Raw genomic sequence first — 27,654 nt, 5'->3', positions numbered from 1 at the left:
GAACATTCCCCACCCAAAAAAAAAAATGTAAAAAACTCAAAACAACATTTTAGGCCAATTTGTTTTCTGCTACATATTTTTGGTAAAAAAAAAAAAAAATCGCAAAAAGCGTATTTTGATTGGTTTGCGCAAAAGTTATCGCGTTTACTAACTACGGGAACGATTTGTAATTTTTATTGTTTATTTTTTTACTAGTAATGGCGGCGATCTGCGATTTTTTTTTGCAGGACTGCGACATTGAGGCGGACAGATCGGACCCCTAACTGACATTTGACACTTTTGGGGGTACAAGTGACATTACTACAGTAATCAGTGCTAAAAAAATGCACTGTTACTGAAATAACGACACTGGCAGGGAAGGGGTTAACTTTATTGGTGATCAAGGGGTTAAATGTATGCCTCATGCTTACTGACTTCTGTGGGGGGAGGGGATTGTGCGACACCGACACAGATCGCAGGTTCAGCTATGCTGAATCCTGTAATCTGTGACTGTGTCACATAGGACAGCCCTCAAATTTTGTACTCGCCTGCTCGCATTTTGCGAGTGGAAAATTATGTAGGGCGAGCTCCGGTCAGGGGGAAGAGAGGAGAGGAAAGACGGCCAGCCGAAGGATTGGATAATGTCAGAGCGGTGGATCATCCCACTGTAACAGCTTTAATTGTAATTGCCGGGTGCTCGGTGACACACAGTCCGCTTCCTAGCCCGGCTTCTTTGATAGACAGAACACCTGGCCAACCAGGACGTGTGACGTCTATCAAAGAAGCCAAGCTAGGAGGCGGGACTGTGTGCGTCACTGAGCGCCCGGCAATTACAATTAAGCTGTTACAGTGGGATGATCCGCCGCTCTGACATTATCCTGCCAGCAGTGGCATACTGATGGAGGGGATTAAGCCGATGCTCGCGCCGATCATCTCATGTTTCGCTGCTCCCTCGGTCTGTGCTGAGCTGCTAGCAGGGGCTGGAAGCAGGTGAGTGTCCAAGGATTTAGCAGCCTCCCTGTGTGACTGGATAGGAGGAGCGGTGGGGCGACTGCATATAGAGGAATTGATCTTTCCATATTACTGCTGCAGCTGTTGGATGCCTGATTCTCCTCTCTGCAGGAGGAATATGGAAAGATCCAATTCCTCTGCATGCAGCCGCCCCACTGCTCCTCCTATCCAACTTCTTTTTTTCTTTTGCTGGCCCCCCAGTGCTGTACAGCCCCCCCCCTCTCCAGCCCCTTAGTGCTCTTCAGCCCTGCCAGTGCTCTTCAGCCCCCCCTCCAGCCCACCTAATGCTCTTAAGCCCCCCTCCAGCCCCCCAGTGCTCTTCAGCCCCCCCTCCAGCCCCCCAGTGTTCTTCAGCCCCCCAGTGCTCTTCAGCCCCCCCTCCAGCCCCTTAGTGCTCTTCAGCCCCCCCCTCCAGCCCCTTAGTGCTCTCCAGTCCCCCCTTCAGCCCCTTAGTGCTCTCCAGTCCCCCCCTTCAGCCCCCCTAATGCTCTTCAGCCCCCCTCCTCTAGCCCCCCAGTGCTCTTCAGCCCCCCCTCCAGCCACTTAGTCCTCTTCAGCCCCCCCTCCAGCCCCTTAGTGCTCTTCAGCCCCCCCCTCCAGCCCCCCCAGTGCTCTTCAGCCCCCCCAGTGCTATTAGCCCCCCTCCAGCCCCTTAGTGCTCTTCAGCCCCCCCTCGTGCACTTCAGCCCCTTGATGGGCACTGATGAGGCTGCACTGATGGGCACTGAAAACTTTATTAATATTTATTTTTGTAACTTCTGCATTAATGCAAAACATTGAACAGTGTAATTTTATGAGATAATTTATGAGGGCGTGTTTAGGGGCGTAATTAGGGGCGGGGCAGGGTAGGAGTTGGGTGGGGCAACTGGTGGCGAGTAACCCTCAAGGCCTGGCTAGTAGCTCAGGACTTTAAATTTTGAGCCCTGACATAGGAGATCCACCCGCTTTGTTTACACAAGTGGGCGGATTTCCTCACTCGATCCCCGACGATAGGGGAAGAGCGGCGGTGATCACCGCCTCTCCTCCCCTGGCCCGACTCCCGCTGTGTCTGAATACATCGGAGGGAGCCTCCGGCGGCATGCACGCGCCGCCGACAGGGGGCAGAATCCAGCGACGTAGGTCTATGTCGCTGGACGATAACGAGCCACTTTGACACAGTACAAGCTCAGTGAGCGGTCGGCAAGTGGTTAACTCATCCGGTTATAGGGTGACAAAGTATTCTTTATGTCCCCAATTGTGCCCATGCAATATCACACAATTTCATGGAGACTACAAGTGGCCATATCACACAATTTCATGGAGACTACAAGTGGCCAATTCAACACTGTGGTGCATCACCATCAGGAAACCCTCCTTGAAAAATGCCATTAAGCCATACCCAAAAGTGAAAAAAAAAATGAAAAAAGAAGAAGTGGTTGGCGTGCTTGCAATCACCCACCAGGAAGAGACTTCATCCTGAATTTTTGTTAACTTGTTAAGACCCTTGAAGTTTAGGGTAGGCCGGACGTCTGGCTTGGGAACTGTGAAATGCCCCCTCTACCGGAACAAGTACAAGGACTCCTTTGGTCAGTAGCATTTCCAGGCAGTGTTGATTTTGGCAGCACATTTCCATTTAGTTTTAGTCATAGTCTATTATAGTTTTAGTCTTATTTTAGTCGACTAAAATCTCCAGAGCATTTTAGTCGACTAAAATCTCCAGAGCATTTTAGTCGACTAAAATTTCATACATTTTAGGCAACTAAAAATCAAATGGGTTTCAGTAAATTGTAATGCATTATTTAAACCAGGGCTCAACAATCCCCAGGTCGCATTTGCTCTGCAGGAGGTGTCCTGTCCCTTTTGCGCCCCCCACCTACTCCTCGATCGAGTGCACGGACTTCCGCGCCATCCAAAAATTGAGTCCCCGGCTTTTCGGCCTTCTTCTGTGAGCTGAGAGGCTAGGGGAACTGGCGCCCTCTTGTGGTGGCCGGGAGTAATGCATGTTCTCAATGCCTTCCCATCTCCTTCCAAAGAGGAGAGGAGGGAAGTTTTTTAAGGCTTCATCTCTCTGTCCAGTTACCTTTGCTTAAAAGGTAAGTGGACAGGGAGTGTGGTTATTATTAATTTATTTTTTAAATGTGAAAAACTGACAGGCAGACCTGTTCGGACCCTTCATTCTCCTCTATGGAGCAGTAATCTGCTGCCATCTGATCCGCCAAAAACAGACGGATGGTGGTTCTATTTTCTATCCATCCCGTGGATCGGATCAGATGGCATTGGATGGAAAGAGACAGACAGTCTGTTTCCATCCAATTGCGCTATAGAGGAGAGCGGGGTTCTAGTCGTATTTATGTGTAAATTTAATATCCGTTTTATTAAATAAAGCTTGGTTGTTAGTTTAAAAAAAAAAAACTGGCTCCTAACTTTTTTAGCTGGCTCCTAGATTTCAGGCAAATTTGTCAATCCCTGATTTAAACATTTCTCTAGAATTTCTATACTAATTATACAAATGTACTTCTGGATGTTAATATTTTTGGTATTAAGGTTCGAACACGCACTACAAACACAGCTTTAGAGTCGGTTCACACTAAGGCGACACGACTCCTTACTACTTCGGGGGCGACTTGTGCATTACCATGCACCACGACTTCGGAGCGACTTGCAGGGACTTCACATAATGGAAGTCTATGCAAGTCGCTCCGAGGTCGCCCCGAAGTAGTACAGGACCCTTTTTCTAAGTCGGAGCGACTTGTGTCGCTCCTATTAGAACGGGTCCTGTAGCGGTCAATGGACCGCGAGGGAGCGCGACTTGTCAGGCTGACAAGTCGCCTGACAAGTCGTGCTAGTGTTGACCGGCTCTTAGCCATTGTGATATACAACGTCTTTATAAATAAAACCAAGTTTCATAAACAAACAAAAATATTGCTTTTTAACAAACAGAAGTGCAACTTTAAAATACAAAAAAAACCCCCAAAAAACTGTAGTAAACACTATTGGCTGTAAGGTCAATGCACATATTACCTGAATAGATTACCAACATTAATATGGAGAAAAAAATATAGGAAAAGCCTTTTTCTTATTTTCTCTTTCAGCAGCTCAGTAGATATCCCTTACTTATGCGGTAGTGCAATACATGTTTCAACTTTAATCTGCTATTACTGGCTCTGGATGGAATTGTGTTGCCGATTTAGCAATGGCCAGAAGACTACTGTTAATTTTGATGTCAATTTTCGATTTAGTTTTAGTCAGTCTTGACTAAAAGGCCATTTTAGTTTTAGTCGTATTTTAGTCATCAGAATAGTCATCGTATTTTAGTAAACTAGAATAGTAATAATTTAGTAGACGAAAATAACACCGTTTCCAGGGCTGCCAGGAAAGACATTTTTCATGGATCTGAGGACACCCTTGAGCACATAATAGTGTGAAGGGGACAGCACAAATATTTCAGCTTGTATTCTGTGGACCCAGTCATCGGTGTTCTCCTGAACCCGATTTACCACAAAGTCCCTTAGCAGCCCCCCACCTCAGCAAGGGAGGGGTCTCTTCATGGAGAATGATTTGAATCAAGGACTAGGCTTGAGGTTCCAGTCCTCACGAAACTGGGGTGTGGGCTTTTATTTGAAGCCAGAGGCTGGTCGCTTACAAGGGGCATTCCTTTTAACTTTGAAGGTTTTACTGGCTCCCAATCTGTAAGATTTGCCTCCTTCAGAGGCAAGAGTACTTTCACACTCACCTTCTGAAAGTAGGCATCCAAAGATGGCGGGAATAAGTGTTTGCCTTCAAAAGGGCTGTACCACCATGTGCATCTTGTAGAAAAAGTAACGCCAAGCAACACTTAAAGCGGAGTTCCACCCAAAAGTGGTACTTCCGCTTTAGGTATTCTACCCCCCTGACATGCCACATTTGGCATGTCGTTTGGGGGGGGGGGGGGAGCAGGTACCTAGTTTTGACAGGTACCCGCTCCCACTTCCGCTCGGAGCGCCCTGAACGGAAGTTCTCCTCTCCCCCTCCCTCCCTGCAATCTTCTGGGACATGTCAAAGGTCCCAGAAGATTGCCGGCCAATCAAGACGCGCAGTGGGTACCCGGCTGTGAAGCTGCAAACTGTCACAGCCGGGTGCCAACAGCAGTGATGCCAGCGCCGAGGGAGAGGATCGAGGCTTCGGGCGGCCGAATCGCTGGACCGTTGGACAGGTGAGTGAAATGGCTGGAACTCCACTTTAAGCTGTAGGATTGTTCTCATATGAACAGATCCTGTTCAGGGCTCTCTGAAAATCTTTTAGTAGCTGCTAAATGGCAGATTCTCTGAAACAAACAGCAGACACTGCAGAATAGCTGCATCTGATGGATGCAACTGGTGCTCTAGGATGTTGGGTGGGATGATGCCCCATGGCTCAACTTTTCAGTTGGTTCATCAGAAACCAGCCAAAATGTGCTTTGTGTAAGACAAGCCTAATCTCAACTGAGCATATAACAGTCTGCAGAGATTGGAAGGAGATGAACACGGACTTCTCAAGCTATCCACCAGGAAAAAACAGGGAGGTTATTGAGGCCTGGTAGAAAAGCTGGGTCTCCCATAAAGGCTGCGTTAGGTGGGGCCTGGGAAGATAATTAAAATGGGATTTTTGACTTACCGTAAAATCCATTTCCCTGATGTTCATTGACGGACAGCTCCAGATTCTTCTTAACTAGACGGTTATACTGCCCCCTACAGGAGTAGGACACTAGGCAGGAAAAAGCTTGACTATGCCTAATGGTAGTCCCAGGGGGTATACACTCACTCTCCGCTATAGGCACTCAGTTTTGTTACAAGCAGTGTCATAAGAAAGCCAACTCCGCCGAGGGGTGGGTGCAGTGTCTATCAATGAACAACAGAGAAATGGATTTTAAGGTAAGTCAAAAATCCCATTTTCTCTTTCGTTTACTGACGGACAAAGCTTCATATTTTCTTAACCATTAGGATGTCCCAAAGCAGTGTTAAACATTAGGGGTGGGAAAAAAGCAGAAAAAAATCCCAAGGCTAACCATAGCCAACTAGGTAAGATGGAGCTCAACCATAAACAAATGGAGCTCACCCTAAAAAAAAAAAAAAAGAAAAAAAAAAAAATACACCCTCAAAGGGGACCAGGTCCTCTAAGCAGCAGCCAGCAAAACCTTGCGGCCAAAAGAAGAATCCAGAGATGCCAACACATCCACTTTATAAAAATTTTGTTGTGCACCGATGACCGGGTGGAAGCCTTGCAAACCTGCGTCACTGGCGCTTGATGACGGGAGCCCAGGAGACACTAAGCGCCCCAGTAGAGTGCTCCTTGAAAGGGAGAGGAGGAACTGGAACCCTGATGGAATAGGCCTGAACCATTATCTGTCTGATCCATCTGGAATTGGTAGTAGAAGAAGCGGACAACCCTTTGTGAGGTCCGTCCATGAGCATAAAGAGAGTGACTCCCTTTAAAGAGGAAGTAAACCCTCTGAAAAATAATGTGAAAAAAAAACCTGTTAAGACAGACATAATGAGCTAGTATGCATCACATACTAGCTCATTATAAAGTACTTACCTAAAAGCGAAGCCCCCTCAGTGCAGAATGGATGGCTGACATGTTCGGCCGTCCTGCTTCCTGGATCGTGTCCTCTGGCAATCTGACTGGCCTGAGGGACGATTACATCACTACCGCGCATGCGCGCGGGAGCCGCTGTTCACGGCATAGGGCTCTGAAGGGACGGGCACGGGTGGCCGTTCCTTCAGAGTGCATGCGCCGATGATGTCATCGGCTGCATGCACTGTAAATATCTCCTAAACGGTGCATGTTTATAGCACCTATAGGTAAGCCTTAATATAGGCTTACCTATAGGTAAAAGCTTTTAAAGTGGGTTTACAACCACTTTAAAAGACTCTGTAGCTGCCAGGTACACCCTAATTGCCTGGACCACATCCAAGGCATGCAAGGCAATTTCATTCGGATGTTTTGCCTGGGACACAGGGAAGGCAACACAAGGTCTTGATTCAAATGACAGTCAGAGACCACTTTAGGAAGGAATGATGGATAGGGGCGAAGCACCACCTTGTCCTTGTGAATGACCAATAAGTTAAATGACCGGATAATGCCACTAGTTCCGACACCCAGATAGTCCAGTTTTGGTGGACAGAACAAAAGTAGACTTCCTAAAGATTCAGAATCCAACAGAATGCCATCAGAGTTTGCAGAGCAATCTCCAGATGTCCATCAGAGCAGCCAGACTTTGTTTGCAGCAGTAGATCAGGTACCCCAGTACCGCGATCCCGCACTGACTCAAACAATGCCATAACCGGGGCCAACACTATTTTGAAGACCCGAGGACTGGAGGCGAGACCAAGGGTCCACGCCACAAACCAATAATGCTCTTTGCCCACAGTAAAACAGAGGAAGCGTTGGTGATCGGCACATATTAGAATGTGCAGGTAGGTATCCTTCATGTCGATAGAAGCGAGAAGAAATCCCCCTTACGTAGGGACACCACTACCATGTAAATGGACTCCAAGCAGAAATTCTGTACTCGCACAAGCAATTTAGCGCCTTGAAGTCTAGAATTGGATGTGCCTTGCCTTCCTTCCTGGGAACTGTAAAGAGGTTTGAGCAAAAACCCCTGAAAACATTCCGAAACTGTAACAATCACCCCTTGAAGGAACAAGTCTTGCGCCACCCCAAAGAGAACCGTAAGTGATCTGAGGACAAGAGCAGGTTGGAAGAGAAGAACCTTTCCAGAGAATAAGACTGAACTCGATCTCGTAGCCTGGCCGAATAACTTTGCGGACCCACGTGTCCTATACCAGGGAGGTCCATGGATCCGGAAACCAGCGAAGACGTCTCTCCACCCCAGATACGGAGGAGGGCACCCCTTCATGCAGAGGCAGCCTTGTCCGCAGGTCTAGAAGAGCCTGCTTGTGGCTTGCCAGACCAGGTCCTCTTGGAACCTACGGTGAAAGCCCTGACTTTTGATCCCTTGTCTTGAGACCCTGAGGGACGAAAAAACCTGAGGCGAGGAGAATGGCCTACGTCTACAACGGGGCTCCTTGCCCATGGTAGCTTGTGGAAAAGGAGGACTCTTCCTCCCTGTAAGACCCTTAACGATGTCATCCAAGGAAGCTCCCAAAAGGCAATCCCCTACAAGGGGGGGGGGGGGGGGGGGAGAGATCAGATAAGAAGTCTGGTCTGCAGACCAGTATTTCAGCCAGAAAATACGTTGAAAGACCACTGCTGATGCAGCCTAGAGGCATCACAGAAACTGTAGCCCCTGGACCAACTAATCCGCCAGCTCTGCAAGACAGAGAGAAGCTGTTTCCCCTCCAGGTCCCGGCGTAAAAGTTTAGCCCACTCGGTCAGACCTTGCTACACCAGGGCAATAGTACAGTGGGTACGGAAAGTATTCAGACCCCCTTAAATTTTTCACTCTTTGTTATATTGCAGCCATTTGCTAAAATCATTTAAGTTCATTCTTCTTCCTCATGAATGTACACATAGCACCCCATACTGACAGAAAAACACAGAATTGCGGACATTGTTGCAGATTTATTAAAAAAGAAAAACTGAAATATCACATGGTCCTAAGTATTCAGACCCTTTGCTGTGACACTCATATTTAACTCAGGTGCTTTCCATTTCTTCTGATCATCCTTGAGATGGTTCTACACCTTCATTTGAGTCCAGCTGTGTTTGATTATACTGATTGGACTTGATTAGGAAAGCCACACACCTGTCTATATAAGACCTTCCAGATCACAATGCATGTCAGAGCAAATGAGAATCATGAGGTCAAAAGGAACTGCCTGAAGAGCTCAGAGACAGAATTGTGGCAAGGCACAGATCTGGCCAAGGTTACAAAAAGATTTCTGCTGCACTTAAGGTTCCTAAGAGCACAGTGGCCTCCATAATCCTCAAATGGAAAACGTTTGGGACAACCAGAACCCTTCCTAGAACTGGCCGTCCGGCCAAACTGAGCTATCGGGGGAGAAGAGCCTTGGTGAGAGAGGTAAAGAAGAACCCAAAGATCACTGTGGCTGAGCTCCAGAGATGCAGTCAGGAGATGGGAGAAAGTTGTAGAAAGTCAACCATCACTGCAGCCCTCCACCAGTCGGGGCTTTATGGCAGAGTGGCCCGACGGAAGCCTCTCCTCAGTGTAAGACACATGAAAGCCCGCATGGAGTTTGCTAAAAAAACACCTGAAGGACTCCAAGATGGTGAGAAATAAGATTCTCTGGTCTGATGAGACCAAAATAGAACTTTTTGGCCTTAATTCTAAGCGGTATGTGTGGAGAAAACCAGGCACTGCTCATCACCTGTCCAATACAGTCCCAACAGTGAAGCATGGTGGTGGCAGCATCATGCTGTGGGGGTGTTTTTCAGCTGCAGGGACAGGACGACTGGTTGCAATCGAGGGAAAGATGAATGCGGCCAAGTACAGGGATATCCTGGACAAAAACCTTCTCCAGAGTGCTCTGGACCTCAGACTGGGCCGAAGGTTTACCTTCCAACAAGACAATGACCCTAAGCACACAGCTAAAATAACGAAGGAGTGGCTTCACAACAACTCCGTGTGACTGTTCTTGAATGGCCCAGCCAGAGCCCTGACTTAAACCCAATTGAGCATCTCTGGAGAGACCTAAAAATGGCTGTCCACCAACGTTTACCATCCAACCTGACAGAACTGGAGAGGATCTGCAAGGACGAATTGGAGAGGATCCCCAAATCCAGGTGTGAAAGACTTGTTGCATCTTTCCCAAAAGGACTCCTGGCTGTATTAGATCAAAAGGGGGCTTCTACTAAATACTGAGCAAAGGGTCTGAATACTTAGGACCATGTGATATTTCAGTTTTTCTTTTTTAATAAATCTGCAACAATGTCAACAATTCTGTGTTTTTCTGTCAGTATGGGGTGCTATGTGTACATTCAGGAGGAAGAAGAATGAACCTAAATGATTTTAGCAAATGGCTGCAATATAACAAAGTTAAAAATTTAAGGGGGTCTGAATACTTTCCGTACCTACTTTAAGTGCCGAACCAGCCACCGTGAACATATGGCGGCTAGAGCCTCCGCCCTTCTATCAGCTGGATATCTAAAAGCCGGGGACTCCTCAAACCGAATGAAGGTAGCTTTATTTAACCTGGAAACCGACGAGTCCACTACAGGTGGGTCTACCTTTAAACGCAGTTAATCCTCATATGGACACCTCAATCAAAAAGCACTTAGGAACCACTGCGTTTGACAACCCCACTGTGTGTGACAATATTTTCAAAGTAAGCAGGAAAAGAGAACACCCTTGCCGCTATGGAGGGCCTGTGGGTGCCAAAAGGGACTGGCGCCTCCGACGCAACATCAGCCGCAACCTCAATTTTTAAAGGGTCACGCACTGGCACAAACAGTGCATCCACCAGCGTCTTTTCATGCGCCGTTAGAGGAGCAGAGGAATCATCCTTACTATCTGACTACTAAGGGTGCGTGGATGCAGACCCAGTAGGGTAGCTATACACTAACCAGGGGTCCCACCATCCCAGGGAGAGGCCCACGTCCACCCCAAAACCCTCCAGGAGTAGAGGGGGGACAGCTACTTACCATACCTGGAACAGGATGGGCACCGCTCCGGACAGACCACCGCTCCATCGTAATGTGGGTGCTGTTGGCCAGGAGAAACGCTGAGACTCAGGCCGAGGCCAGGTCGTATGCGCCTTTGGGAGGCAGTTAACTCGCAGGCCACCCCCATCCAGTGGGGCTATGTTGCAGCCGACCTAGCGTGGAGCTGCGGTCTGCACGCGCTCGCTGGCCAGACTGGGAGGACCCTCTGGATCTAGATTATCCAGTCTGACGCCCAGTCCGGCAATGGATTGTAGATTCTCACAGAAACAAAACAAAGATAGGAAGAAATTCCATTTAAAAGAAAGAAAAAAAATCGCCAGGACCATAGATCCCAGCAAGGAACTAGGTCCTTACTCCTGATTAGGCAGAAAAAAAAAACCGGATGTACATTATATTTATATACATACATATATATATATATATATACACACACACATATACACACACACTTCTCTCTTTTGTTCACTGACGGACACCGATCCATGACTTCTAGACCATTGGGATGTCCCAAAGCAGTGTCAACATGAGTGGTGCGAAAAACACAGCTATACGTACCAACCAGGTAAAACAGGAGCTCAACCAGGAAAAACTGGAGCTCACCACCAGGAAAAAAATTACACCCTCAAGAAGCGTAAGCCTCTGCAACCACAGCCTGAAAAACTTTGCAGCCAAATGCCGCATCCACCTTCTAAAATGTTATGAATTTGTGTACTAACGACCACGTAGCCGCTTTGCACACCTGAACCACTGACGCCTGATGACGGAAGGTCCAGGAGGCACTAAGCGCCCTCGTAGAATGAGAATTAAAAAAGGGAAAGGAGGAAACTGACCCTGAATAGAATAGGTCTGCAACACTGTCTGCCTGATCCACTTGGAAATGGCAACAGCAGACGCGGTCTGCCCCTTATGAGGTCCATCTGTAAGAACAAACAAGATTCGGATTTCCGAATCGGCTCAGTCACCGCCAGGTACACCCGAATCGCCCTGACCACATCCAAGGAATGTTAAGCAATTTCCTTAGGACCTTTTGGTTTAGGACATAGGGAGGTAACACAATAGCTTCATTCAAATGAAACCCAGAGACAGCCTTAGGAAGGAACGCCTGACAGGGTCGCAACACCAATTTGTCCCTACGAATCACCAGGTAAAGCGACCGACAGGACATCGCAGCCAACTCCGCCACCCTACGTGAGGATGCAATAGCGACTAAAAAGGCCACCTTCTGCGACCGAGCGAGAAGAGGAAGTCCTTAAATATTTTCAAAGGGAGGCTTTTGAAGCACCGACCGTACCAAATTGAGATCCCACAGAGGCACAAGGGATCGCACCGGAGGGGCCAAATGGTGAACTCCCTGCACAAAAGTGTGAACCAATGACTTCGCCACCAACATCCTTTGGAATAATAGCCAAAGTGGAAATCTGGCACTTGATGGTGTCCAGCGCCAAACGGTGATCTACACCCAGTTGTAGACACTCCAACAGAAAAGCAACGGGGAGAAACTCACCCCCCCCCTCCCCCAAGAGGAACACCAAGTAAATGTACACCTTCCAAAATCTGATAAACCTTCCTGGAAGTAGATTTCCTAGCTTTTAACAGCGTAGAAAACACCGATTCCGACAGCCCTCTGTCCTTCAGCACCTGGCTTTCAATAGCCAAGCCGTTAAAGCCAGCGACTGTAAAGCAATATGGAAGATTGGTCCCTGAGACTGAAGATCTTCCCTGAGAGGAAGTTTCCAAGGGACGCCTGCTACCAGCCTTACCAGGCCTGCGTATCAAGACCGGTGAGGCCAGTCTGGTGCCACCATAATGACTGGAATCCCTTCTACCACGATTCTGCGTAGCAGTCTCAAAGGAAGTTGTATTGGAGGAAAGGTGTAAATCAGGCAATAGTGACCCCAAAGGGCCACTAGGGCGACTGCGGCGTCGGCCAGAGGACCCCAAAACCTTGACACAAACCTATGCACCTTCCTGTTGAGATGAGAGGCCAACAGGTCCACATTGGGGGACCCCCACCGAAGGCATAGTTGATGAAACACTACCGGGTAAGGAGACCATTCTCCCGGATCCAACGTCTGCTGACTAAGATAGTCCGCTTGACAATTCTCTACCCCTGGAATGTGCAAAGCAGAGAGGGCCAGAACATAGTTCTAACTACCTCAAAATACTAGCCACTTCCCGGACTGCCAGGGCACTCCTTGTGCCCCCTTGAGGATTGACATGCCACAGCCGTAGCATTGTCCTATTGTATCTTCACATAGGGCGTCCATCGAGACAGAAAGCCTTATCGCCCGAATCTCCAGGATGTTGATCGGCAGACTGGACTCCTCTTGAGTCCAAACACCTTGGCCCAAATACACCTCAACACCCAGACAGACTGGCATCCTTGGTGATTACAGTCCAATAAAGGGGAAGAAAGGATTTTCCCACATGAAGCGCCGGGGAGCGGAGTGGCCATAACAGACTCTCTCAAACCCTGACTCAACAGGATCATATTGTCCAGTGACAGCGGGGCCTTGTTCCATTTGGACAGACTCTCCCTTTGCAGATGTCTGGTACTGCGCAAATGGAACCGCCTCGAAGGTGGAAACCATCAGGCCCAGCACTTGCATGCAAGTCCTGAGCGATGACCGACAGTTGGACAACAGGAGCCGAACCACATCCTGCTAGCTTCAGAAGTTTAGCCTGAGGAAGTAACACCTGGGCCGATGCCGAGTCCAGCGTCAGACCCAAGTAGTCCAGCTTGGTGGACGGAGTCAACACCGATTTCTGAAAATTTAGTGTCCATCCGAACTCCTGTAGAATTCACACAGTAATGTCCAAGTCGGCTTCTAAAGTCGAGGAAGACTCTGAACGCAGAAGTAGATCGTCCAGGTAACCAAGTACCGCAATCCCTTTCTGCCGTAGCAAGGCCAGAACCGGGGCACAAATCTTTGTGAACACCCGAGGAGCTGAGGCGAGACCAAAAGGTAACGCCACAAATTGATAGCGCTCCTCGCTCACGGCAAAAGGAAGAGAACGCTGATGCCTGACATATTGGAATATGAAGGTAGAAGCCAGAAGATCCCCTTGATGAAGGAAATCTACTACAGTGCTGATGGACTCCATCCGAAATTTCTGAATCCACACAAAGGGGTTCAGAGCCTTGAGATCCAAGTTCGGACAAACCTTGCTTTCCTTTCTGGGAACTGTAAACAGATTTGAATAAAAACCTTTATGTGCTAACAGGTCCTGCACTGCCCCGTAGAGGCCCTGTAGCTGAATGCGAGACAGGCGCAAATTGAAAAGTAAAGAACCTTGCCAGAGGCAAGGACCGAAACTCGATCTCATAACCGAATCAAATCAACTCGTGGACCCATCTGTCCTGAATGAGCAAGGCCCACGGATCCAGAAAAAGTTGGAAGACGTCCCCCCCCATGCCAGATGCGGGTGAGGGCATACCTTCAGGCTGGGGAAGGCTTGTCTGTGGAATTAGAAGTGCCTGCTTTGGACTTACAATTCCAGGGTCTCTTGGAGCCTCCCACAAAGTTACAGGTGGATATCGAACCCCTTTCCTGCGATCCAGACGGATGAAAGGGCCGCTTGGGAGCTGAGAAGAAAGGACCACGCTTGTGATGAGGTTCCTTGCCCTTAGCAACCTGCAGAAGTAATGTACTCTTACCTCCCGTAAAGCCCTTAATGATCTCTTCCATAGAGGCACCGAAAGCCCTTAAATGATCTCTTCCATAGAGGCACCGAACAAACGGTCACCTACAAAAGTTAGATCAGTCAGTACCTTTTTAGAAGCCTGGTTGGCTGACCAGTACTTCAACCATATCATGCGGCGAAGAATCACAGACTGCCGGCCAAGGGGGCCGCATCCAAAGATGCATCACAAACGTACTGTAACCCCTGGTTCAACTGATCTGCCAGCTCAGGAGAGTGTTGACTCCTTTCCAGATCCTGGCATAAAACTTTTGCCCATTCCGTTAAGGTCTGGGACACCAAGGTGATAGCAAACACCGGCCTCAACATTGAACCAGTCACAGTGAAAGATACCAGACCAGAGCCTCAGCTCTCTTGTCCACGGGATCCTTAAAGGATGGAGAATCCGCCACCGGCAAAAGCATAGTCTTATTTAACCTGGAAACCTGAGAGTCCACCATTGGTGGAACCGTTAAGTTTCTTAGTAGAGACTCCTCAAAGAATATCTCCTAGCAAAGCGCTTAGGTATTCCAACCATGCGTTTCAGGGAACCCCGCTGACTAGTGACAATCTTGTCAAAATAGGCAGGAAAAGGGAACACCTTTGTTGCCTTGGAAAATTTGCAGGTGCCAAACTGAACCGGCATCGCTGACTCATCAGAAAACGGCACTGCAGGAGGGGGGGGGGGGGGTTTGGCTTTGTTCTAAGGTAAGTATTTCATAATGAGCTAGTATGCGATCCAAAATAGCTCATTATGCCTTGGTCTTTCAGGCTTTTTTTTTGTCTAAGGTTTACAACCCTCTTTAACGAGGCCTTCCCTTCTCATCCTTCCCTCCCTTTCTCCAATGTTTTTATTGCACCACAGTGTCTGCAATTGCTAATTCAAATTCTATGCAATTCACCCAATGGTCAATCTCTATTCAAACGCACAAAGTCTTAATGTACCCAAAAATGCTCCAAACTCTTATCCTTATGCAAAAAATCAGGCAGACCTGATTTTCCTCCAAGAAACTCATTTTAGATCGGATGCTATTCCTAAACGCTAACACTCACTACCCCACCGTATTTCACGCCTCAAACTTCCAAATACAAGGGGGTTTCCATCCTTCTCTAAAAATTGCCCTCTCCAGATTATGGACACCCTTAGGGATGATCACAGTCGATCCTTATTTCTAAAAAGGGGAACTCTTTGGCAGACCTATCACTTAAGCGAACATGTATGCACCCAACCAGCACCACGTACACTTCTTCTGCACCACGTACACTTCTTCTGCACCACATTACAGCTCCTCTCGTCCTTTCAATCAGGGATCTTAATTCTGGGTGGCGATTTTAATTTAGCTCTCACCCCCTTACAGGATACCTCCTCTGGATCATCCTGGCTACCACACAGAGCCTTGCATGCAATAAAATAGAGCAAAGAGAACCCTCCAAGGAAGCTGGACTATTATAGGCAAAACTCGGACAACAGTAAAAAAAAAAAAAAAAATAATTTATAAATGAATATGTATAAATTTTATTACAACAGAAAAAATCTTTTCTCTATTTATAGTCTAGCCTATTTAGTCTTTTGACTATACATATATTTTTTCATTTTTTTGCAGCCTTCAGGCCTCGTCAGGATGTTTGGTCTCCATTTTCACCCCCAGTGGCATCAGCTTCTGTGGGGACCTTAGGTGGGTCACCACCTTCAACCTCCTCCCTTTTTTTCCAGGGCAATGTAGATGACCCTTTATTCTCTTGGTTTTAAGTTTTGGCTAGTTCTGTACATTTAGCATACCACATGGATCTGGTCAGTTGTTTTTGGCACTATGCATGTCACACCCTGACACATATTGATGCATATATTCAGTTGAACATTTATATACATGGTAGTTATTGCTTTATTTTAGATTTTAGAATCTCTAGGTTTACTTATATGGGAGCATCCCTGAAGAGGAGCAATTTGAAGTCTCGAAACGGGTCGGATGCTTTACCCATGGTTTTTATAGAGATCTTTGCTGGTCTATGTGTTGCTTCCAATTTCCATACAATTTAGCCCTATACCGGTTTTGTCCTTTGGACAATTTTATTCTGTTGTGTAATAAAATGTATACTTTTTATAAATATATTCATTTTTTGACTGTTGTCTGATTTTGCCTATAATAGTCCAGCTTCCTTGGAGGGTTCCCTTTGCGCTATTTACATTTGGGATGATGCCATTTTCTCAGCTCCCCACCATTCTCTGTCTACGTGCAATAAAAGTGCAACTCAGCAATTTACTTGACACATGGCGTACTCTACATCCCAACACTAAAGACTTCACCTTTTTCACTCCACTGCATAATAGATACACTGAGAAAGATTATTTCTTTAGCACTCAGAGCGACCTCCAATGCCTCTCAAATGCCTCAATTGATCCTATGTTCCTTCCGAACCATAACCCAATTTCCATAACTTAGACCTTCCCAGATAAAATAACGCGATCGTCGATTTAGCATCTTGACAACTCTACTTACCGACCCCTTTACCTTGACGAGGATAAACGCCTACAACAATGTTTCTCTTAAAAAAAAAAAAAAAACAGACTCCTGAAACTCCTCTCCTAACACAATGGGCCACACACAAATGTGTCATTAGGAGAATTTATATCAATAGACTCCAAACGTAAGAAAAAGAAACAAACCTGGATTACCGAACTCTTGGCGTGTGTTCATTTCTTTCATTCCTTGGCGTGTGTTCATTCCTTTGAACTATCCCATAAACAATCCGTAGCCGCTAAATTTGACCAATTATTACAAGCAAGGAGCGAGCTATTAGAGGAGCTACATCCTCTGAAGCCTCAGAAATTAAAACGCCCACTATCTACTGAAGAAACCATTAGAGTTCTAAAAAAAATTAAACCAGGGAAAGCCCAGGCCCTTACGGGCTAACAATTGGCTACTATAAATATTTTACAGACACCCTACTTCTTCACTTTCTAAGAACGTTCAATTTATTCTTTTCACTAGTGTCCCCGGGTCAAGAATTTCTAGAAACCCATATAACTGATACCAAAACCAAACAAAGATCTTCCATGGTCTCTAACTATAGACCAATCTCTCTCAATGTTGACGTAAAGATCTACGCAAAAATACTAGCCCACCCCCGACTTCCTTTACTCCCAAAACCAATATCCCTAGATCAAGTCAGTTTCATCCTGGGCCGGGAAGCAAGGGATACCACCCTTAGAGCAATTAGCGTACATCATTGGTTAACCTCGTCCTGTCGACCTGGCTTCTTTTTAATCGCTTGGCGCGAAGAATGCGTTCAACAGTTGCCTGGAATTACATGACAGAGGCCCTTAAAGCACTTGGCTTCCGCAATCATATGCTAAATTTCATTCTAGCATTGTACTCTACACCCACAGGCAAAGTCCATGTTAATGGGCATCTGTCAGATGCTTTCTCTATTTCGAATAGTACACGCCAGGGCTGCCCCTTATCTCCCCTCATCTTTGTATTTGCACTAGAGCCCATACTCCGTAGTTTGAGAGCCAACCCGGATATAAAGGGGGGGGGGGGGGTCGAAAAAACTGGCCACACAAGCAAATTAGCTGCCTACGTTGAGGATATTTTGCTGTTTCTTATGAATCCTATATCAACAATTCCCAATTTACTTTCACCCTATTTAAAACATTATCGGACCTATAAATTCACTTCTCTAAATCCCAGGCTTTAAACGTATCCCACCCTACTACAATGCCAAAATAATTTTGGATGGAACCCACATGCCATAACATACCTTGATCTCTAGACTGAAAATTTTGTTCCGATCTTAAAAGTTCTTAATCAAGATCTACAGAAACGGGCTCCTGGACCTCTCTCATGGCTTGGGAGAAAAGCCATTATTAAAGCGAATGCGTTACCAAGGATCATCTCTTGCTGACTACCTATCAAAATCCCTCAGACTTTCTTCACATCTTACAGATTTGCACTAGCTTTTTTATGGCTTTTAAAAACGCTCCCGGCTGAGCTGAGATAGATTAACAATTCTCAAACTGAAAGGCGGTATCTGCCTTCCGGATAGAAAAATATTATTGGTTCTGCCACCTTGCTAGAGTGATAGACTGGCATGTCCATACAAGCACTAAAGCCTGGGTGACAGAGGACTCGCTCTCTAAGATCCTGGTACGCCATTTACCATGGATAAAACCTAACCTAACCCTGAAGGATTGCATAAACCGCCCTCAGATAGGCTCTACCTTACAAGCCTTTCAGGCAGCATGTAAGAAACAATTTCTTCCTTCCCTGGCCCCCTAACCCCAAACAAAAATTCAGAGTCCCCCCCCCCCCCCCCCGGCATTTCTGACCCCGCTTCATGCTACCCAGATCCTGATGTATCCATTAGGGCTTAAACTTGTTTGATAAAAGCAAATTTATGACGCACAGCGTTGTAGCCTCCCGACACTCTGGACAACCAATTTCAGGGAGGCTCGACGACTATCTTTACGAGGTCTGTGTACCAAGACCGTGAGGCCAGTCTGGTGCCACCAGAATCACTTGCACCTGTTCCAACGCCAACCTGCGGAGGAACCTGGACAAAAGTTGAATCGGGGGAAAGGCAGAAATCAGCCGATACCAGTGCCAAGCCATCACCAACCCGTCCGTGGCGTCGGCTAGAGGATCTCGAGCCCTGGCCCCGAACTTTTCTGTTGAGACAAGACGCGAACAGATCCACGTCCAGAGTCGTCCCCCCCCCCCCCCCCCCCGGGCACACAGGAGACGAAACACCTCCGGATGCAGGGACCATTCCCCCTGATCAAAGGACTGATGACTCAGATAGTCCGCCTGACAGTTCTCCACTCCAGGAATGTGAACAGTGGAGATAGCTGGAACGTGCGCCTCAGCCCAAGTCAGAATCCCAGCCACTTCCTTGGCCACCCGGGCACTCCAGGTGCCCTCTCATGAATGATGTAAGCCACAGCCATGGCATTGTCGGTTTGAACTCAAACCAGCAGGCAACTGTGCAGCCGAGGTGTCCAAAAGGAGCAGGCAGAGACTGATCGGTAAAGAAGATCGACAGATCGCCCAACAGGGTCGGGTGACAACCCGCTCAACAGGAAATCGTCCAGATACCCGAGAACCGCAATCCCTTCGTGCGGGAACAAGGCAAAAACCTTGGTGAAGACTCAGGGTTCCCGGGCAACGGGAACAGGGGCGAAGAAAAAAAACCCAAAACCTTTCCTGCCGAGGAACCGGCACCACTACACCCTGCGTAGGTGGAGCCTGCACCAACTCCCTGGGATCCCACAAACGATCCCGGAGATAAATGGAGACATGGCGGAAAGAGCCTGTCTGTCGGGAGAGACCGAATACGGTCCTAAACCCTGAACTAAATGTTTGTGAACCCATAAGTCCTGAACCAGAGAAGCCAAGGGTTCCAGAAGGCAACACAGACATTCCCCCACCCCCAAATCGGGTGAGGGTGTCCCTTCATGCAGAGGAATCATGTGCTGAACCGGACTGGCTAGTGTCTGGCTCATCCGTCTTGTCCTCTCCGGAGGCTCTGAACGGGTTTATCTTTTTCCTGTGCCCCCGAGGCACTTGAAGGACTGTCCCCGCTTACCTCGGGGTGCCTTACCTCTTGCAGATTGAAGCAGAAGGGTACTCTTACCTCCTGTTGACAATCTCATCCTAGGAGTCCCCAAAAAGGCGTTGCCCCAAATAGGGGATATCAGATATGGTCTTCTTAGAGGCTTTGTCTGCCGACCAGCTCTTCAGCCAAACCATGCAGCGGAGGGCAATCCCCACCGCCAACAGCCATGCGACCAGGGGAGCCTCGTCCAGGGGCGCGTCACACAGATACACAATAGCCTGGGCCATTTGGTCCGTGAGCTCGATGAGAGTCGGAGGAACACTCAGCCAGCAAGTTGCTCTTAAGCACATTGATCCATTCCGTAAACATCTGAGAAACCAGCACAGACCCCGAACACAGGCTTGAGGAGCGAGCCCGCCACCAAGTACATTTGGCGGGAAAGACTCCACGCACATGTCCATCTGGTCTTTAAACACCGGGGAGTCCTCCACGGGCACCACCGTGGATTTATTCAACCTGGAAACAATGTGGTCCATCTTAGGTGACACCGTCCAGCGATTGGAAACTGGGTCCGCAAAAGGGTAGCGGCGTTGAAAACGCTTGGGCACCGCCAGCACGTGCTTAACGCGTCGCCACTGTTCGTTCACGATATCGTGAAACTCCTCGGGGCAGGGAAAAACCTGACCCGACTTCAGGGCTTTGCGGGAGCCGAAGACAAAGCGCTTACCTGACTGGGTGTGCTCATCATCAATGTTCAAAGTCTGTGCAAAAAGCTATCAGCGCAGTTATGTAAAATAAATAGAAAAAGATTTTTTGAAAAAAATATCTGGCAGCCACCACCAGATAGTGTTATCCACTTCCACAATATAAGTAATTCAAACCAGACCTCTACTGCTGAAGTCATCGCCCAATAGGCTTAGACGTAACGCGTATAGGGGGGCGGAGCTTTCCCTGCTGCTCAGTGTATCCTCTCAGCTGTGCGATCTCATTGTTACAAACATGACTCCAAGTGGCTGTTTGGGAGTATATTGATTTTAATAAATGGCTGTTACCAGCTTATCCGCACGGAGAGCATTAGATTTCTTTTTGCTTCTTTGCTTTATGTGGTGATCTCTATGTGCCCTGTGTGAAAGCGGCACCATCGCTGTTACCTTGTCCCTGTGCATCCGTCTGAGACCTCCTTACCATTTGCCAACATCTGCCTGTGACAGCAGCGGATTAAAAAAGCTGTTTTTGACTCATTGTTCTGGGTCAAATCTTAAGGTGAGAGGCTTTGATCTCTGGTGGCGGTGAAGTGAAGCACAATATCATATATTAATCACGTCTGTGGTGGCCATTACTTTGAGGATTGGAATGCACCTATTTATGGACATTTAATTTCATGATTTTGAGTGTATGCACATATTGATTTATTGACACTTATTTATTTTCTGATTTTTTTTGTGTGATATTGGGAAGCACTTAGGATTTAAGGTCATTGAGTTTGCTTATTATTTACACATATTGTCATAATACATATTTTTTTTGACATATTCACTATTCATTTTTCTGGCGCAGCACCTGTTTGTTTTGAATGTTCAAAATCTCCCTGACGGAGCAAACAAGTGCTTCAAAGTGCGTTCCCGTGCTGCAGCGGAGGAGGACTCATCCTCCTCACCCCCAGAGTGTGCGGACAGGGATCCCTCAGGGAGGGCAGTGTCTGGCAACCATATCAGGCTCTGAATCTGAAGACTAAGAGGGCATCGGCCTTTTCTGAATATTTACTTGTGACATGACAAGATCAACTTTGAACGCCAAAGTTTCAATGGCTGCAGATAAAGAAGCTAGGGAAGGTGATCGGGATGTACAAAGAAGATCAGTGGGGAAATTATCACTCTGGGACTCCATTTTGGCAGAAATACAAAAAAGGAACGCTGGCCCTTAAATTGGCAATTGCGGTCCGCAACGCGATCCCACGCTGCTGCTAGAGTCCCCTTTAATACAATCAGATAACTGATAAAGCAAATGTGTCTAAGGGAAATGCCCAAAACATCATAAATCACCTTACAGTGCCAGAGAGAAAAGACAAACTGCTCTCCACGCTTCTCTGCAGCAAGAGAAAGTTGGCTGCAGAAGGTGACCAAATTCACTAGAGGCCAATAAGTGCCCTGAGCTTCACAAACATGGTTGCCAATAGAAAGTATAGGGGAAGCACAGGGAAAAATGGCTGCTGCCCTCACAATGTAGTTTGCCCACATCCAAGATGGAGCCGAAAACGGCACCAAAAAAGCACACAGCAGTGCAAAAAATGGCTGCTGTCCTTAAACTGATGCAGCCAGGCTTGCCCTCACCCAAAATGGCGGCCGAAAATGGCGCTGACAATCAGGAACCCAGGCCACCGCAGGAATTCACTACAGGAAGTCCCCCCAGGACAAGGTAGGGGCCCTACATCCCCCCCCCATGCAGTGGACGCCGCTAGAGCGCCCCCCATAAGGAGCAGGGAGGCAGGATCCGTCCAGACCGGCCAGGGGGGGATCTCACAGAGACCACAGCTCTGCCATCCCCAGGAGTGGGTCCACACCCCCCCTCCCCCCCAGAGGACTGTCCTAAGGACACGAGGGGGTAGCAGCACTCACCATACCATGGACCGCGGGCTTCGCTCAGATACAGCTCGCCTCCCACCCTGAGTGGGGGTGCTGTAAGTCAATAATGGGCGTTCCAGGTTGATGCGTCCCGGTGAAGTTTCTCCGCAGGCACGTCTCCATCCGTCGGGGCACCATTGTGGTGAGGCCTGGGCGGATCACAACCAGCACACGCTCGTAGGCCAGGCTGGGGTACCATAAGGATCTAGATTATCCAGTGCGAAGCCCAGCCCGGCTGTCGCTTATAGTTCTCCAGGAGGATCCCCCTGACTAACTAGCGATAGTGAGTAAGGAAAATAAAATAAACATTTTTTCAAAGAAAAATAAAAAGACCGGAGTCCCAGCAGATTATCCTAGGTCCTACCCCTGAGCTAGGCAGCAAGAAACTGATTAGTAAGCTCAATGTGTCTAGGGGTAATGTCTGGAGTGACAGCCCCTAAAGGTGTGTCTAGTGAAGTTTTATTGATGAAGTTTCACTACCGAGCCTGCTCCTGCAGAGGGCGCCATTACCCAATAGTGATGAAACTTGGAAGGGCTGTTTCTGTCAGAAGACGTAAGAGAAAGACCCTCGCTTTAGCGGAGTCCAAGGCCATGCCCAGATAACCCAGTCATACCGACGGAGTCAGGGCAGATTTCAGGAAGTCGGCGGTCCACCCTAACTCCTGAAAGCGTCTGAACTGTGAATGCCAGGTCGCCGACAGGGTGGCACAAGAACTCGCCCTTAACAGATCGTCCAGATAGCCGAGGACCGCAACCCCCAGTTTGCGGAGCAAAGCCAGCACCTGGGCCAAAATCTCGGTGAAGACAATGGGAGGGTAATGCCACAAATTGTTAGTGCTCCTCCGCCACCACGAAACAGAGATACCGTTGTGACCCCCGAAAATAGAAATGTGCAGATACGCATCTTCTAAATCGATGGAGGCCAGAAAGTCCTTGTTGCAAAGACGTCACCACTGACCGGATGGATTCCATCTGAAACGTTTGTACCAGCACAAGGCGGTTCAGCGATTTGAGGTCCAGAAACACACCTTGCCCTCCTTCCAGGGCACCGTGAACAGGTTTGAGTAAAAACCCTGAAACCAGTCCCGCTGAGATGCCGGGACAATAACGCCCCATGCAAAAAGATCCTGCACTGCCCCCCTAAGATCGGTCAAACGATCCGGAGACAGACTGAGATTTGACGGAAGGAACCTGTCTGCTGGGCGAGACCTGAATTCGATCGTGTACCCTGTACTAATCAATTTATGAACTCATCTGTCTAAAATCAGAGACGTCCAGGGTTTCCGAAAGTAACGCAGATGTCCCCCCACCCCTGAACCGGGTGAGGGCGTCCCTCCATGCAAAGGAGGACTTGTCCGTCGTACCGGACTGACCGGCCTTGGGCTTACCTGACCAAGTCTTCTTGTTTTCCCCGGAGGCTCTGAATGGTTTTGCATGTTCCTGCGCCCCCGAGGCACGAAAAAGCCCCCTTGTTAGACCCTTGCTGAACTCATCCAAGGAGTCACCAAAAAGGCGTTCGCCCAAAAAAGGGAAGATCAGCCAAGGCCTTCTTAGAAGCCTGGTCCACCGACCAGCTCTTCAGTAACACCATGCAGCGTATTGCGCCCCCCACCGCAGACACTCTGGCAATCAGAGGGGCCTCGTCCAGGGCCGCATCACCCAGGTATACCACGGCCTAGGCCATGTGATCCGTGAGCTCAATTAGAGTTGGAGGAACCGACTCAGCGTTCAAGTTGCTCTTAAGCACCTTGACCCATTCCGTAACCTCCTGAAAAACCAGGACAGAGGCGAATACAGGTTTAAGAATCGAACCCGCCAACATGTGCAGGTGGCGAGAAAGGGATTCCATTCGCCTGTCCATTGGGTCCTGAAACACCGGGGAGTCTTCCACGGGAAACAGTGGATTTAATCATCCGGGAAACAGTGTGAGCCACCTCAGGTGACACTGTGTAAGGGGATAACGGCGCTTAAAGTGCTTGGGCACCACCAGCATGTGCTCAATGCTTCGCCATTGCTCCAAAAAGCTATTGTGAAAATCCTTGGGACAAGGCAAAACCTGAGCCGACTTCTGGGCTTTTGCTGGAGCCGAAGACAACCTGCTGTAACTGACTGTGTGGGCTCATCTACATGCAATGTTTCCCTTACTGATCAAATCAGTTCTTCCACCAAAGCGCGTTTCCGCGCCACAGCTGAGGGGGGGGGGACTCATCCTCCTCGCCGTACAGGGATCCCTCAGGGAGGGCAGTGTCCGTGGCAACCACATCAGGCTCTGATTCAGAGGACTGAGGGGGCATCGGCCGTTTTTGGATAGCAACTTGTAATATCACAAGATCCAGTTTGAACGCCAGAGTTTTCTACTGCTGCTGACAGAGACATGAGGGCTGGCTGTCGTGGCGAGGCCTGGGCGGACCACAACCTGCTCACGCTCGTTGGCTAGGCTGGGAGACCATAAGGATCTAGATTATCCAGTGCGAAACCCCAGCCCGGCTGTCGCTTGTAGTTCACCAGGAGGATCCCCCTGACACTAGCTAGTGATATTGAGTAAAGAGAAATAAAAATTTACAAAAGAAAATAAAAACTGAGACCGAATTCCCAGCAGGGAAACCTAGGTCCTACTCACTAGGCAGCAAGAAACTGATAAGTGAGCACAGTGTGTCTGGGGTAATGTCATGAGGGACAGCCCCTATAGGCGTGTCAGGTGAAAAGTTTGTGAAAAGTTTCACTGCCTAGTCTACTCCTGTAGATGGCGCATTACCCCATTGGCGAAGAAACTATGGAGGGCTGCGTCTGTCAGAGGATGTAAGAGAAATCAGATTGAAGTCCCCACCTAGAATATGTGGGGAATGGTATTGTAGGAACTCCCAAAAAGTTTTGGAAAAAAGGTAGCCTGGCCTTCATTAGGGGCATATATTCTAGCTATAGTGCGTTAACATGTGCATTTTAAAGTATTTAAAAAATAAAAGTAAAAAATGTAGAGAAAAAAAAAAAAAAAAAAGGAAAAAAGCCATTAGCGGCTGCAGTACACGGGCTGAATGTCGGCCAGTTTCTATTGAACCGGTCAATGCCGCCCAGCATTCAGCCTGTAAGTACGTGGCTTAAGTTTTTAATTAGAAGATGAAACTCACAAAACATTGATGTCTCCAGATAGCAAAAAAGGAAAGAAGCCAAAAACAAAAGGATTGTAGAGGTGATCAAGAAAATTAAACCAGAAATTACATTTTACCTTGGAACTTAGCTTTCCATTTTCGGCAAAAGAAGTATTATCTTTGATAGCCTCAGGTGGCATATAATTGATTGTGCCAACCTATTAAAACAAGCAGAGCACGTTTGTAATTACATGTTGAGGTTTATAAAGATACACAAGGTATGTGAAGTAGATTGCCTGTCAGAAAATCACACAAACATTCAAAACGGTGATGGAAATGGCAGTATATTTTTATGGGATAATTACCTGAGAATCTTTAACAATGCTAGTCACATCTGGCTGTATTTGGTTAGCAATTCCGAAGTCTATTAGTTTAAGCATGCCATCAACAATCAAAAAGTTTGCAGGCTTCAAGTCACTATGAACGATACCTAAGAAACAAATCAAACGTAGTCCCATAACACTTCAAATTACTGATAAAGGAAGTTTATTTAATTCATATTTTTAGAGTTCATTACATTAACAAGATGTACTTAACTTCTGACATTGATACTTTAGTGCTCTAGATATGCCCTTGTATTAAAGTCAAGGGGCTCATTAATACCATTGTATTATAGTGATGCACCACAACACTTTCATATGCAACATGCTGCATAAAGGATTTTAGGTCTGTTGTGGTGCAATAAAAAAAAAAAAATGTGGTGCAATAAAAAAAAAAAAAAATGGGCTGCCTTAATACAAGGTGTGTTAAAACGCATGTGACTGGTGTGAATGGTCCCAACCCATTTGCAAAAAAGAGAAAACAGTGCAGTTTTCTTTATTATGTTTGAGACTGAAAAATATATTAACCTCTTGCACTTACACTGTGGGGTAGCAGTACTGTTCACAGAATCACGTATAGGTATGTCATTCTGCTTTTCCGAGTCTAGGGCACTTGTGCGCCGCCGGCGAAACGCTCCCGCTCTGATTGGACACAGCGGGAGCCAGGCAACTGGCGATTGTTCAGGACACAAGCAGAACGGCGATCTGCTTATGTAAACCAGGCAGATTGCTGTTCTGTGACAAGGGAAGGCTGTGATCCTGTGTTCCTACAAAGCAGGAACACAGATCTCTGCCTTCCCACATTAATAGCACCCACCACAGTGTTAGCAAGCACTCCCTAGAAACACATTTACTCTTTAATCGCCCCTGATGTTAACCCCTTCCCAGCCAGTGTTCTTAATACAGTGACTGCATATTTTTAGCATAAATCACTTTAGCATAAATCACTAATGTCACTTAGTGTCCGATTTGTCTGCCACAATGTCCCGCTAGAAAAGTCATTAGTAAAAAAAAAAAAAAAAAAAAAAAAAAAAAAAGTAAAAAATTTCATAAATATCCCATAGTTTGTAGACGCTATAACTTTTGCGCAAACCAAGCAATGTACGCTTATTAAGATTTTTTTTGTCAAAAATATGTAGCAGAGTACATATTGGCCTAAATTAATGAAGAAATTCGATTTTTTACATTTATTTTTTTTTTTTTATTAGATGTGTTTTATAGCAGGGTCTTTGTTAATAGCAAAAAATAAAACCACAGAGGTGATCAAATCTCACCAAAAGAAAGCTATTTGTGGGGGGGAAAAAAAGGATATAAATTGTATTTGTGCACAGTGTCACATGACCATGCAATTGTCAGTTAAAGTAACCCAGTGCCATATCGCAAAAAATGATCTGGTCATGAAAGGGGGTTAAACCTTCCAGAGTTAAACAGGTTAAAAACTGGATTTTTGTAAGAACTTATCGTAAAATCCTTTTCTCTGAAGTCCATTGACAGACGCAGCTCTTATGCTTCTTCACTATTGGGTTATGCGCCATCTACAGGAGTAGACTAGGCAGTGAAAAGTGTTCACTAGACACGCCTATAGGGGCTGTCCCTCACAACATAACCACAGACACACTGTGCTCTCATACTCATATCAGTTTCGTAGCAAGCAGTGAAAAGACACAACCATCCCCAAAATAGAGGGGCGGGTGCTGCGGCTGTCAATGGACTTCAGAGAAAAGGATTTTACGGTAAGTTCTTACAAAAAACTGAATT

At 47.2% G+C, this 27,654-nt stretch overlaps 1 protein-coding gene across 1 annotated transcript in view; it reads right to left on the bottom strand.

Annotated features, from left to right (window-relative positions):
- The window catches only part of TTK (TTK protein kinase), a 242,172-nt gene that overhangs the window by 17,035 nt on the left and 197,483 nt on the right, over positions 1 to 27,654 (bottom strand). The window contains exons 17-18 of the mRNA XM_082249922.1: positions 25,882 to 26,006; positions 25,654 to 25,734 (exon numbers count right to left, since the gene is read on the bottom strand). Coding sequence (XP_082106048.1) covers positions 25,654 to 25,734; positions 25,882 to 26,006 — 206 coding nt within the window. The remainder of the gene's footprint in view (positions 1 to 25,653; positions 25,735 to 25,881; positions 26,007 to 27,654) is intronic.

Source organism: Pelophylax lessonae (genome assembly GCF_965119305.1).
Source record: "Pelophylax lessonae genome assembly, chromosome: 3".
Classification (NCBI taxonomy): Eukaryota; Metazoa; Chordata; class Amphibia; order Anura; family Ranidae; genus Pelophylax; species Pelophylax lessonae.
Note: the sequence above shows the minus strand (reverse complement) of the source record. Positions and strands in the feature narration are given on the sequence as shown.